The sequence below is a fragment of the Acomys minous genome (genome assembly GCF_964271855.1).
Source record: "Acomys minous genome assembly, chromosome: 19".
NCBI lineage: Eukaryota > Metazoa > Chordata > Mammalia > Rodentia > Muridae > Acomys > Acomys minous.
This window is the reverse complement of record NC_140499.1, coordinates 66,405,798-66,419,220: the sequence shown is the minus strand read 5'-3', so window position 1 is coordinate 66,419,220 and position 13,423 is coordinate 66,405,798. Positions and strand designations below refer to the sequence as shown.

The 13,423-nt window shown below is 54.3% G+C and overlaps 2 protein-coding genes across 3 annotated transcripts in view; both read left to right on the top strand.

The window, feature by feature from the left end:
* VPS45 (vacuolar protein sorting 45 homolog) overlaps nt 1-330 on the top strand; it is a 61,753-nt gene extending 61,423 nt beyond the window's left edge. The window contains exon 15 of the mRNA XM_084769596.1: nt 70-330. Coding sequence (XP_084625722.1) covers nt 70-154 — 85 coding nt within the window. The 3' untranslated portion in view covers nt 155-330. The remainder of the gene's footprint in view (nt 1-69) is intronic.
* Nucleotides 331-4,633: 4,303 nt separating this feature from the next.
* Nucleotides 4,634-11,627, top strand: PLEKHO1 (pleckstrin homology domain containing O1). 2 transcript variants are annotated; one of them, XM_084769603.1, is made up of 6 exons: nt 4,634-4,798; nt 4,911-5,057; nt 8,330-8,470; nt 9,088-9,192; nt 9,564-9,665; nt 10,811-11,627. In XM_084769603.1, exons 1-6 carry the CDS (start codon nt 4,772-4,774, stop codon nt 11,501-11,503), a joined length of 1,215 nt encoding a protein of 404 aa, XP_084625729.1. In that variant the 5' UTR covers nt 4,634-4,771; the 3' UTR covers nt 11,504-11,627. The 2 variants fall into 2 exon arrangements, with proteins under 2 accessions (XP_084625729.1, XP_084625730.1); XM_084769604.1 differs by lacking the exon at nt 9,564-9,665.
* Nucleotides 11,628-13,423: the final 1,796 nt, after the last annotated feature.

The window sequence follows — 13,423 nt, the reverse complement described above, 5'->3', positions numbered from 1 at the left end:
GTGAGGGTGGGGCTCTGTTTTAGTGAGACTTTTGCTTTTCTGCCCATTAACCTGGAATTTCCTTGTCAGTTTCCTCGAGGAAGTCCTGGCCTCTGGGCTGCACAAGCGCAGGGAGAGCTCACAGCCCACCTCCAGGCCAGCAAGCAGAAGGTGAGACAGCGATGGAGAGCCGCAGGAGTGGCCTGGCCTCCCTCTTCCCCTGCCTCAGGGCGGCTCTTGTGTTTGTTTAACCCTGATTCCTGAACTGCTGGTACAGACACCCCACTGCCCGTGATAAGCCCAGCCCACCTGTGATTCTGTATCAAATAAAGGTGTTCTTTGTGTATTTGACATCTTTGTGTATTCCGGCCTTGTTGCGATTGATCATGAGAAACGGTTGTCAGAGATAAGAGGGGTTCAGAAAGGCCCGTGTCATACATGGTGCCATCATTGGGTGCTGTCTTCTCTTGATGTCTGAGCGACATGAGCCATGTTAAGGACTTGGAAGCAGACCTTTGGAGAGTTGGCAAAGCCTTTCCTCTCCACAGAAACTAGCAACTCAGCTTCCTCCTCCAGGATGATTGTAGCCCAAGACTGCTCCCCTATAGACACCACCCACTGACACCAGCCCGAGACTGCTCCCCTATAGACACCACCCACTGACACCAGCCCAAGACTGCTCCCCTATAGACACCACCCACTGACACCAGCCCAAGACTGCTCCCCTATAGACACCACCCACTGCCTGCAGCTAACATCTCCCCTGGACTGTACGGAAATGCACTGAGGCTCCTAGTTGCGGTGGCCACGGCTGCAGGTCCATCAGAGTGTACACAGTCCAGCTGCCCAGCTTTTCTGTACCCGTGTGTCTATTCTTTCCTCGTTCCTCGCTACCCCGGTCAGGGTCCTAGGACCAGCCTCAGCGGACACAGCCCCCTTGTCTGCCTTCACCTCGGTCCTTGGGGAGCCATTTGCTGTCCCATGGAGAAGCCATGTCTGGCTGCGGTAAGAATTCATTCTGCAGAGACATGAGTGATTTTGTTTGATTTCGCTGAGGCTCGTTCATAGGAATCCATAAAGTGAGACTTGCGATGGTGTTTATACCGAACAGTGAAGGCACAGCCTGTACCCAGGGCGTGTTTAATTAGACCAGAGCAAATGAAAACCCTGGCCTTGGGTTTCTCCTCTCCTGAAAGCAGTAAAAAGTGACGATGGCAACGATGGCAGGAAATGAAGGTGCCCTCAATCACTGGAGCGAAGGCCCCGCAGCACAGTTCCCCTGTTTCCCCTTAGAGCGTTTTTAATGTTTTAAGGTTGTGTGTGTGTTTTTGTGTGCACAAGCACGCACATGTGTGGGTGTAGTTACAGCCTGTCCATGTGGGTGCTGGGAACTGTAAGAGCAGCCCACGTGCTTAACTGCTGAGCTGTCCCTCTGGCTCCTCAACCTACATATTGGTAAGTATCCTCTAGCATTATTCAAATGTATGTCATATTTATGTGACTAATATTGGAAATATTGATCTGGCTCATATTCCTCATCCATAAAGGGAAACTAGTTAGTGCCTTCCTTGTGTGGTGGTAAGGAGTAAATAAAATGACAGAGCAAAACGCGGAGAGAGCCTGTTATTACGGGTCCTTATTAGAAATGCCCCCCCCCTTTGGGTTTTTTTGTTTTTGTTTTTTCAAGACAGGGTTTCTCTGTGTAATCTTGACTATCCTGGACTCACTTTGTAGACCAGGCTGGCCTCGAACTCTCAGCGATCCGCCTGCCTCCCCCTCCCGAGTGCTGGGATTAAAGGCATGCACCACCAAGCTGGCCAAAAAAAAAAAAAAAACCTTCTAATTAAGGAGATATGCTTTTAATAACTGTCTGCCCCATAGGTTAAAATGCCCTGGTCAAAAATGCCAATCCTGTTTTTAAAAAATAGGATTTTGAAATCAAGGATATTTGTTTTTAAATGTCAACTCAGATATTTCTGCCCAGTAAACTTACAAGCAGCAATTCACAAGATGTGACCTCTGAGAGTTTCTGCTCCCCCCACCCCCCAGTGGAGCACTTATAAAGGTCCGGCTGTGGAGTAGCTGTGGCAGTGCTGCCTTACACGTGGGCACACTAAGCCACAGGAGTCCTCACAGGATCTTCTCTCCCCAGAGAAACTGGCTCAAGTTATTTTTGTGCGTGTGTGTGTGTGTGTGTGTGTGTGTGTGTGTGTGGTGTGTGCGTGTGTATGTGGTGTGTGCATGTGTGTATGTGTGTGTGTGGTGTGTGCGTGTGTGCGTGTGTGTGTGTGTGTGTGGTGTGTGCGTGTGTGTGTGTGTGTGTGTGTGTGTGTGGTGTGTGCGTGTGTATGTGGTGTGTGCATGTGTGTATGTGTGTGTGTGGTGTGTGCGTGTGTGCGTGTGTGTGTGTGTGTGTGTGGTGTGTGCGTGTGTGTGTGTGTGTGTGTGTGTGTGGTGTGTGCATGCGTATGTGGTGTGTGCATGCGTGTGTGTGTGTGTGTGGTGTGTGTGCGTGTGTGTGTGTGTGTGTGTGTGTGTGTGTGTGTGTGTGTGGTGTGTGTGTAGCTCACTGAGTGTTATAACAGCATGTAAAGAAAACCAGAAGTGCTTCTTCCACTGTCTCACGTAAGCCCTGGTCTCTAGAAACAATCCACTTAGATCCAGATTCAGGTGCCATGAGGGTCACCCCGGGAGAGAAGCCAGCGTTAGAGCAAACAGCTGGCATACAGGAAGGTCCAATGAAGCGAAGGCAGAGAGAAGGCCAGGACAGCAGTTCCTCAGAGTCGGGACTGCTGGGAAGGCGGGAGCCGGGAGGGATGGGGACCAGCCAGAGATTTATGTAATGTCTTAAGACGCAGACAGGCAGAGAAGGTCCTGCAGCCCACATGCATCTGCTCTGGAGTCTGAAAATGACTTTGGTTATTTTTTACGAGTCCACCCCGCCGCCCGCCCCACCACCACCACTCCCCGGCCTGATGTTTTGCGAAGCACCAGCTCCGTCTGATGCTATGCAGAAAGCCCTGTCTTGCACACCGGAGAGACTCGAGTATCTGTTGACTAAAAGAAAGCTCCTGAGAGGAGGGAAACAGGCAAAGTCATAAATTCCTTCTGCCCGCTGAGCCAGAATCTACTCTTCTGTTTCCTCCTTGGAGCGCTGGTAATACAGGGAGGCAAACGGCTGAGCCACACACACCCCCAAGCCCCTATTTAAACTAGGTAAATCAGGTGGAGACAGGAGGATTGGCAGGTTAAGACCAGCCCAGGCTATGTAGTGAGTCTGAAAGCAGCCTCGGCTATGTAAGACCTTGTCTTAAGAAAAGAAAGTCAGAGGCAGGCGGATCTCTGTGAGTTCAAGGCCAGCCTGGTCTACAAAGTGAGTCTAGGACAGCCAAGGCTACACAGAGAAACCCTGTCTCGGGAAAAAAAAAGAAAGAAAGAAAGAAAAGAAAAGAAAAACAAAAACTTAAAAAACCTCAACCTAAACCATTCTTACCTGCCCGGACAACAAGTTCCCAAAGGCTCTTGCGGGCCGATTTCCTCAGCTGGGTCCCCAGGCTGGTACATTTGCTTCCCCACATAGCCTGCGTTTTCTCACTCTTTTCATCGCCTTTTAAACAGGACAGTACCAAACTGCGATGGTGAGACAGCGTGCGGATAGTCTGGGAAGTGTGTCGTTTGTGACGAGGGTCAGAAAACCTACATTCTAACTCCTGTAACGGCAGCGTGTCTCTCGGTTCGCTGTGCCCGACAGATCATTTCCCGAGGGATAATATTCTCTTTCTTATATGCCTTACAAAATGGCACTGGACAGTTTTAAGTGCCAGAATAAGTGTGTTTTTAAAGGATAAAGTACTGTATCCACCATGAAAAGAAATCAATCAATGAGCGTGGCCAGTGAGATTACAGAATTGGAAGGTGGGTCTGAGAAGCGGGCGTCTTTCTTAACAGACCCCCCCCCAAAAAAAAAACAAACAAAAAAACAAAAAAACATCCTCCACGCCTCAAACCACTAACTTACCAACACTTCATCTTGGACGGCTCTGGGAAAAGATTATTTCTCCTGCTCTGTGCCAGGGATGTTAACTCATTTCGTGGTGGCTGTGTCCACCCTACACCAGGGAGTGGGTTTATTTGACTTATCGTGTGGTGGTAACTGGACCAGAAGACAAAACTTGGTCCTCACAGGGCTCTCACCTCCCTCCTTTCACCAGGTGGGAGAGCGGAGACCTCGGAGCGGTGGTGAGCAAAGCGCTGCTCAAACTTGAGCTCCCGCCCAGCCTCATCAGAAACTCGGGGCTCCCGGTCGGGGCATCCTCCCGGGGTCTGGCCTGCCCGCCGCCGCACGCGTGTTTCCCGCAGGCCTCGCGGGGCGCCCCGGCGTGGGCCGAGACCGGAGACTCCCCGGAGCTCCGCTAGCGGGAGACTGCGGGGGCCGAGCCGGCCGCTCTCCCACGGCGCCTCCGCTCCGCTCGCCACGCCTCGGGCCCGCCCGCCCCCCGCCCCCCGCACGCCGCCGCCGCCGCCGCCGCCGCGCCTCCCGGTTATCCGCTCGCGCCTCCGCCGGGCGCCGGGTCGGAAACAAAGGCGGGGGGCGGGGAGCGCACGGCGGCGGCGGCGGCGCGGTCCGCCCTTCATTCGGAGCCCGCGACGTCAGCGGCGGCGGCGGCGACGGCCGGGGGCCCGTGCGGCGGGGGCGGGCATGGGCAGCGGGGGCAGCGGGGGCAGCGGGGGCCCGGCCTGCGGGTAGCGCGAGCCGCCGAGCGAGCAGCGGGCGCGGCCGCCCGATCCGGCCATGAAGAAGAGCGGCTCCGGCAAGCGGGTGAGTGCGCCGCCGCGCGCGGACAATGGGGCCGGGGCCGGGCTTTGGGGGGCGGGGAGGGCGCGGGGACCCGCCTGAACCGCCGCTCCTTGCCCTGTCTCGGCCCGGACAGGGGCCTCCAGATGGAAACCATCATTCTGCTGCGCCCGAGAAGGTCGGCTGGGTCCGGAAATTCTGCGGGAAAGGGATTTTCAGGGAGATTTGGAAAAACCGCTATGTGGTGCTGAAAGGCGACCAGCTCTACGTCTCCGAGAAGGAGGTAGGCGCCCTTGCCCGAGCCGTCCCGACCCCCCAGTCCCCACGGCGGCTTGTTCTCCGGCTTGCCCCGCCCTCCCTCCCTGCAAGTTCAGGGGTCGCAAAAGTCCTGTGTCTGCGGAGAAAAGTCACCCCCGAGTGAGAGAACCGAGTGGGAATTAGGAGTTTACTTATTTAATGTGCCTTTGCGGACACCTTTCTCAGAAGTTCTGAATGTCCGCCGCCTCTTGCCCTATCCTGGCCCCCTGAAATACGAGATTTTTTATTTTTATTTTTTAATTTGCTGTTGAGACACACTGGTCATCTTGTCTCTCGCCCTTCCTGCCTTTCCCCACGCCAGCCCACCACCCTTTCTGTCCCTGTCTGTAGCAGGGGCAGTTGTAGGTCCCCTGGGTAGCACAGTAACCCACATCATAGAAAACACACCCTGGAGTGAGTCTCTAGGGCCTGAGGTAGAGTAGCGTGAATGCTAGATTTTTGTAGAAGCCAGCGTCCTGAGCCAGGCCGGTCCTCACCTTCTACTCCACTTAAAGAGAAAAAAAGAGAGAGAAGGAAAAAAAATAAAGACACTCGTATTCTCACCTTTATTTGTAGAGAGGGGGGATTGAATTAGGACTGTGAGCATCTGTGAGTGTCTGCGTGGCTTTGGCTCTGTAGTTGACCACGTTGGGTCAGAATCTAGAGCCCGGTCATGGAATCGCAGACACCCCCACCCACCACCCACCCCACCCCCATCCCTTTCCCCTTTTGTAAAGCCCTAAATCTTGAATCAATAGAGAGAACGCTGGAAAAAAAAAAAACGGAGCTTGCTTCCCTGTGGCTGTCCCCAGAGCATGCTAGACGGCTTGTGCCCCTTTTAGACTGGCCCTTCCTCCCTGGCCTGTGTGCCCTCACCCAGAACCAACCAACCGGGAACCCCTCCCCGAGCTCTAACCCTGTTCTGCTTTCGGCGCTAGACACTTACAACTCTGCCTTTGTACTGGGGTGAAAAGTCCTTTTATGGTGTTGAAGCAGACAACACTTGCACTCGTCCGAAAACTGTCTACTGAGGCAAGTGGAGAGTGCTAACTAGCCCTGAGCCCCAGAGGGCTCTCCAGACCGGGGCCTAGACAAGGGTTTGGAGAGGCTTGAGAGCCAGCTGAGGGAAGACAGGGCCCAGAGTTTCCTTTTGAGGGTCAAGGCTATCTATCTAGCCCTACAGAGAGAGCTCTTCCCTCAATTTTCTTGCTTTCTTCTTTTGTTTTGTTTATTCTAAAAAAGCCAGCATTAAGTGTCACTGTGTATCTCCTGCCTTCCCTGAACTTCATAATGACAGGAAATGCAATGAGCATCAAGTCAGGGCTTCCTACAAGCCAGACGGGAAACCAGAGGACAGTGAAAGGCTAAAGGAAACAAAACATGGCCTTTCTTCTTTCCTTTTCTTTGTCCAAAAGACAAAACTTGGGGCCAAAAAAAAAAAAAAAAGCATGGTTAGTTTGTTAATAACCCTGTGTGTGAAGGGAGGGATGCAGAGAAGAGCCAGGACAGAATGACCTCAGCCTACAGTGTCTGCTGTCCTCTGAGTCAGGAGCATCTGACTAGACCTGGGGCCAGATGCCCCCTGCTGGGAAGGGCATTGGAAAACAGGGAACCGCACCTGACTCTGACCCTTGTCCAGAGCCAATGCCATGGTCCAGCGAGCCTGGGCTAAAAGGGAAGCTGCCACAGGACACCATTTATTCTGCCTGTAAACAAAAGTAGCAGAAAACCAGTAGATTGAAGATACAAAAAAGAAAAAAAAAGCGTTTCTGATGCTCCCCCCTCAGTCCCCCTTCCTTGGGAGAGCACGGCCTCCACAGCTCCCTCCACCCAGAGAAGCCTTTCTGCCCAGCGGCCCTGTGAGGCCCTGTTGTGGGTCATTCCTTAACCCCCAAGGGCACTCTTTCTTAAAGAGGGCCGGGGTGTCTTCTGACCGAGGCCCAGATGGAGGAACAGACCCACACATTAGGGTGCCTCCATCGTAGAGGAAGTCAGTGTGAAAGCAGTGCCAACTGTGCTTGTGGACCGTGAGAAGGAAGGGTTAATTTGGAAGATGGAGTCATAAATAAGACTTCAGGACTTGAGTGTGAGGGAAAAGACAGACTACAACAGAGAACAAGGTGCCAGGGTGTCTGTCTTTTCTGGGCACTGGCATCTACGTATTCTGCTGCCTGTCTCACCCAGTCTCCTCCGGTGCCGCTCCTAACCTCTGTCAATGCCTCCTGTTCCCAGAATGCCTTATCAGCCATGTCCCAGCCAGGAGAGTCCCCTCCCCTTCCCTCCCCTTCCCTCCCCTTCCCTCCCCTCCTCTTCCCTTCTCTTCCCTTCCCTTCCCTTCCCCTGGGAAAACAGAACAAGTAAGCTCTTCCCCTGGCTGCACACACCCAGCTCTTTCCTCTCCAAGCTTTCTGGCCTCTGCTGATAGCCTCTCTGGAGAGGAGGTTGACATATCATCCCACATCCCACAGTTACTGTGAACTCTTCTGGAATGTTCCCTGTGGCACCTTGTCCCATGTCCACCATGATGTTTAAGGCCTCTTAAGGTCACTTTCCAGCCAAAAAAGTCAGGGAGCCCTAGAAAGAGGAGAAACAAACCTTGCCAGACAAATGGAGATTGGTAAATGTGCCTCCCCCGCACCCCCTCCAACCCCCACCCCACCCCAGCACGTGTGATGAGCAAACCAAAAAGAATAGACCAACTACAAGCTTGTAGACACCTGCCAAGGGAAACATGGGACTACGTATCCACATTTGCTTAGTTTCAACCTTTTCCCGGGACACGTGACCGACTCATTCCTGGCCTATTCCCAACCAAGTAGAAGAGAGGGGCACAGCCTGCTGATCAGGGAAAATTTATAAGGCTCTGCATTAGAAGAGAGACCAGGTGGGAAAGAACACTCTGATGATCCACAATATTGCCTGAGGCCTGAGGCAAGTCCCTTTTTCCTGCCAGATGTTGACTGCCTTCCTCACCTTCCCATGGCTGTTATTAGTCTTTCTTAGTTGGAATGGCCAGAGCAGCCTGTTCACCGTGTCCCTTTAAGGACTTGCAAGCTATGTCCTTCAGAGACACCATGAGGGTCATGGGATGGTAGCTTGTGGGGAGGGGGCCGGACATCCCCACACAGGAGCTGGGTCTCAGTCCCACTCCTAGTTACGCCCTGTGGGTGGGATGGCTCCCTGCTCGGTCACACTGCCCTTTCCTCAGGAGGAGAAGCGGAATAATTTTACCCTTCTCACACCCCAAACCACCCCTAGGTAAAAGATGAGAAAAACAGTCAGGAGGTGTTTGACCTGAGTGACTATGAGAAGTGTGAAGAGCTCCGGAAATCCAAGAGCAGGAGCAAAAAAAACCACAGCAAGTTCACCCTGGCCCGATGCAAGCAGCCGGGCTCCACGGTAGGTGCGCTGCCCTGGCCACCGAAGGGCTAGGCAGTCTTGGCTGTAGGACTCAGAATTATCCTCCCTTTGGCACTCATTAGTTAACTGGAGAATATTCCGTCAGCCATAAAGGAATCTTTTTCTCCCCCCCCTTTACACACTTACACACACACGTACATGCACACGCGCATGCGCACACGCACATATGCGCACACGCACACATGCAAACACACCCCTACCGTGTGTACACATATTTTCTCTTGGAAGAATTTATTGATCCTTGTGCCCTGATGCATGGTTGAAGTTCCCAGGGAAGCCACGCTTGTCACATTCTGTGTCTTCAGACACAGAAGCCTTGTCACACGTCCCCTAATTGTCCCCAGTATCATCTCCAAATCCAGTGTCACTCTCAGCTTTTCCTCCATCTAACACAGCGGGGTGCGTTCCGCAGGAGCGGATGGGGGGTTCTTTGAGCCGTTGATGAGCCCCAAAGAGTCTCTCTCTTTGCAGAGCTGGCTGTGGGGGAAAGAGACTACCATTCCTTTTTCTTTCTCTTTTTTTTTGGGGGTGGGGGTGGAGGGCAGGTCTACTTTACTTGTACAACTTCAGCTAAAACAAGAGTGCCTCCCCCACAGGCGCCCAACCTCATCTTCCTGGCTGTGAGCCCTGAGGAAAAGGAGTCATGGATCAACGCCCTGAGCTCTGCCATCACCAGAGCTAAGAACCGGATCTTAGATGAGGTCAGGGACCTGTTTCCGGGGAAGGGGGTGCTAGGGTGGAAGGCAAGCTGTGACTCACTAGAGGAGGGGCCCCGTTAGCTGCCCCAGCTCTACTTTCTCAGCTTCTTTAAAGGCCCTGTCGTCCATTTCACTCTCTCTCTCTCTCTCTCTCTCTCTCTCTCTCTCTCTCTCTCTCTCTCCTCTTTTAACTCTTTTCTCCGCTGACTCGTCCCCCCAACTTCATGGTGCTTGAGGCAGCCTTGGTTCAACTGGGTCCGTAAATCCTTGTGCCTGGGGGCCCCCGCTCAGGAGGGGTTGGTGGGATGTGCCTGTTTCCCAGTCACATTAGGGGCCACCCGGTTGGGATAGCGCCCTAAAGCACATCTCTTCAGGTCACTGTTGAGGAGGACAGCTATCTTGCCCACCCTACTCGAGACAGAGCGAAAATCCAACACTCCCGCCGCCCCCCAACTCGGGGACACCTCATGGCTGTGGTACGTTAAAACCCGCAAGAAGGCAAACACTGCCTGGGGGCCAGTTCTGTGCGCGGGTCGGTCCATCTGAACCACCTACAAGCAGGGGCACCGGTGGGAGTCCTGATAGCCACGGTCAAAGGCTCAGGAGGCCTCTCCACCCCACGTCCCTGCCTAGTTCCTCCAAATCAAAATGGCTTACTTAGCACCCTGCCACCAGACATCTCTGTTCTCAGTAACTTCTGAGGAAATGAGAAACACCCTAGGAAGGTGAACGATAGAAGTGTTGCGTGCAGTGTGGTGGCCAGCCGCCCTGACGGGTGATGGTAGGTGCTACATGCCCCCACAACAAACCCTCTACTGAGTGAAGGCCAGGTTTCTCCCCTTCATCCTCGCTCCAAGTCTAGGGGGAGAGAGGCTGCCCACACAGGAGGAGCAGCACAGGCCCTGGAGTCAGCAGAGCAGACCCTAAAGTGGGACCATGGTCTCTGTAGCTGCCTGGAAAGCCGGGCAGTGATGGCTCCTACGGGAAAGGGTTTCTGTGCGAAGGAGTCAGCACAGCACATGCGCAGCAGCATGGAAAGTACCGAATTCCCTTTACCACTTCTGCTAAAGTATAGCACTTAAGAAATAAGCCACCAGGCGTAGCGGCACTCGTCTTTAATCCCAGCACTCGGAAGGCAGAGGCAGGTGGATCGCTGTGAGTTCGAGGCCAGCCCGGTCTACCAAGCGAGTCCAGGACAGCCAAGGCTACACAAAGAAACACTGTCTTGAAAAATCAAAAGAAAGAAGACAAGTTTTATTACAAGGCATAGATTCAGAGGTCAAATATCAGAGCTGGCTAGGCTGTGGCTGAGAGGACAGGGTAGAGCACCCTCTGTCTGTATCTCCCTGTGACACGTGGGCCATCCCATGTGATGCTTAAAGGGTCCTCAACACAGGGGTAGACTCTCCTGGGGAAGCTGGTAGCAGGGCAGATAGCACAGACAACACGTAGGAGAGGGCAAGTTACAGAAAAACAAAAGAAAGAAGCTCAAATCCTCATCCGAGGGGCCGGAAACTGCAAAGGGGAGGGGTTGGGCTGGAAGGGTCTCCTTCAGGGAGGGCAAGCCGAGAAGAGCTTGCACTCCGCATTCACCGCCCCTTTCACATTTTTTCCCGACCAGGCTTCGACCTCTACCTCAGACGGGATGCTGACATTAGACCTGATAGAAGACCCTTCCCCGGAGGAGCCAGCCTCCTGGGCCGAGAGCTTTCGGGTCGATCTGGACAAGTCCGTGGCGCAGCTGGCCGGCAGTCGTCGGAGAGCAGACTCAGACCGCATCCAGCCCTCCGCACACCGAGCGGGCAGCCTTTCTCGGCCTTGGGGAAAACCAGAGAAGGGAGCCACCTACACCCCCCAAGCACCGAAGAAGCTGCCCGCTCCAGAGAAGAGCCGCTGTGCCTCCCTGGAGGAGATCCTATCCCAGAGGGACACTGCCCCCGCCCGCCCGCTCCACCTCCGAGCCGAGGAAGCCCCAGCCCCCGCCCCGCCGGGGCAGCTGTCCCGGATCCAGGACCTGGTAGCGAGGAAACTGGAGAAGACTCAGGAGCTGCTGGCGGAGGTTCAGGGACTGGGGGACGGCAAGCGGAAGGCCAAGGACCCCCCACAGTCTCCGCCCGACTCCGAGTCGGAGCAGCTACTGCTGGAGACCGAGAGGCTGCTGGGAGAGGCTTCGTCCAACTGGAGCCAGGCGAAGAGGGTGCTGCAGGAAGTCAGGGAGCTGAGAGACCTGTACAGACAGATGGACCTGCACACCCCGGACTCCCACCTCAGACAGACCTCCCAGCACAGTCAATACCGGAAGAGCCTCATGTGAAGGACGGGGGGCGACGAATCTGGAATTTTGGGGGCACAGACTCTTTACATGTTGCAGGATAAAAGCGTTTTTTTAATTTACCTCAATCCAAAAAAAAAAAAAAAAAATCCATTGCTTTTGCTGATGCCTGACCCACTATCGCCTTTTCCTACCTACTTCCGTCAACTCCCTAGTCAGGAGGAGGAGGTGAGCCTTAAGGCCCCAGTAAGGAGCTCCTACGTGTACAGAGTGTAATACAGGCCGCCTGCTCCCAGGCCCAGCAGGGAGTGGACACGGATGCACACGTGTGTCTGGGTTAGAACGGGCTGGGGACGAGGTTTCCTCAGACGTCCATTTTCTCATTCTGAGGGTGAAATTTCAGCTGTGCAACTTGAGTTCCAGGGACACAGGGGCCAATGCCACCTGTCCATGCCACAGAGAAGTGAAATTTACCCCAGCCCTGAGGAGGGTTTGTGGGATTAAGATCTCCCAACCGATCACTGGCTTCTTTCTCACTATGGGGGGTAGGGGGGGTCTGAGTCCGTACTACCTAGGCTGGCTACTCACTATGGTGCTTATGGGGGGGGTCTGAGTCCACACTACCTAGGCTGCCTTCTCACTATGGTGTGTATGGTGGGGGGGGGGGTCTGAGTCCACACTACCTAAGCTGCCTTCTCACTATGGTGTGTATGGTGGGGGGGGGTCTGAGTCCACACTACCTAGGCTGCCTTCTCACTATGGTGCTTATGGGGGGGGGGGTTCTGAGTCCACACTACCTAGGCTGGCTTCTCACTATGGTGCTTATGGGGGGGGGGGGGTTCTGAGTCCACACTACCTAGGCTGGCTTCTCACTATGGTGCTTATGGGGGGGTCTGAGTCCACACTACCTAGGCTGGCTTCTCACTATGGTGTGTATGAGGGGGGTCTGAGTCCACACTACCTAGGCTGCCTTCTCACTATGGTGCTTATGGGGGGGTCTGAGTCCACACTACCTAGGCTGGCTTCTCACTATGGTGCTTATGGGGGGGGTCTGAGTCCACACTACCTAGGCTGCCTTCTCACTATGGTGCTTATGGGGGGGGTCTGAGTCCACACTACCTAGGCTGGCTTCTCACTATGGTGCTTATGGGGGGGGGTCTGAGTCCACACTACCTAGGCTGGCTTCTCACTATGGTGTGTATGGGGGGGGTCTGAGTCCACACTACCTAGGCTGCCTTCTCACTATGGTGCTTATGGGGGGGTCTGAGTCCACACTACCTAGGCTGGCTTCTTACTATGGAGTGTATGGGGGGGCTCTGAGTCCACACTACCTAGGCTGGCTTCTCACTATGGTGTGTATGGGGGGGGGGTCTGAGTCCACACTACCTAGGCTGGCTTCTCACTATGGTGCTTATGGGGGGGTCTGAGTCCACACTACCTAGGCTGGCTTCTCACTATGGTGTGTATGGGGGGGGGTCTGAGTCCACACTACCTAGGCTGCCTTCTCACTATGGTGCTTATGGGGGGGGGGGGGTCTGAGTCCACACTACCTAGGCTGGCTTCTCACTATGGTGTGTATGGGGGGGGTCTGAGTCCACACTACCTAGGCTGGCTTCTCACTATGGTGCTTATGGGGGGGTCTGAGTCCACACTACCTAGGCTGCCTTCTCACTATGGTGCTTATGGGGGGGTCAGAGTCCACACTACCTAGGCTGGCTTCTCACTATGGTGCTTATGGGGGGGTCTGAGTCCACACTACCTAGGCTGCCTTCTCACTATGGTGCTTATGGGGGGGTCTGAGTCCACACTACCTAGGCTGCCTTCTCACTATGGTGCTTATGGGGGGGTCTGAGTCCACACTACCTAGGCTGGCTTCTCACTATGGTGCTTATGGGGGGGGGGTCTGAGTCCACACTACCTAGGCTGCCTTCTCACTATGGTGCTTATGGGGGGGTCTGAGTC

Coding starts and splice junctions, on each gene's coding strand:
- PLEKHO1 (XM_084769603.1), top strand. CDS start 4,772: ATGAAGAAGAGCGGCTCCGGCAAGCGG. Junction 4,799..4,910: donor AGAGCGGCTCCGGCAAGCGG/GTGAGTGCGCCG, acceptor CGGCCCGGACAG/GGGCCTCCAGATGGAAACCA. Junction 9,666..10,810: donor GGGGACACCTCATGGCTGTG/GTACGTTAAAAC, acceptor TTTCCCGACCAG/GCTTCGACCTCTACCTCAGA.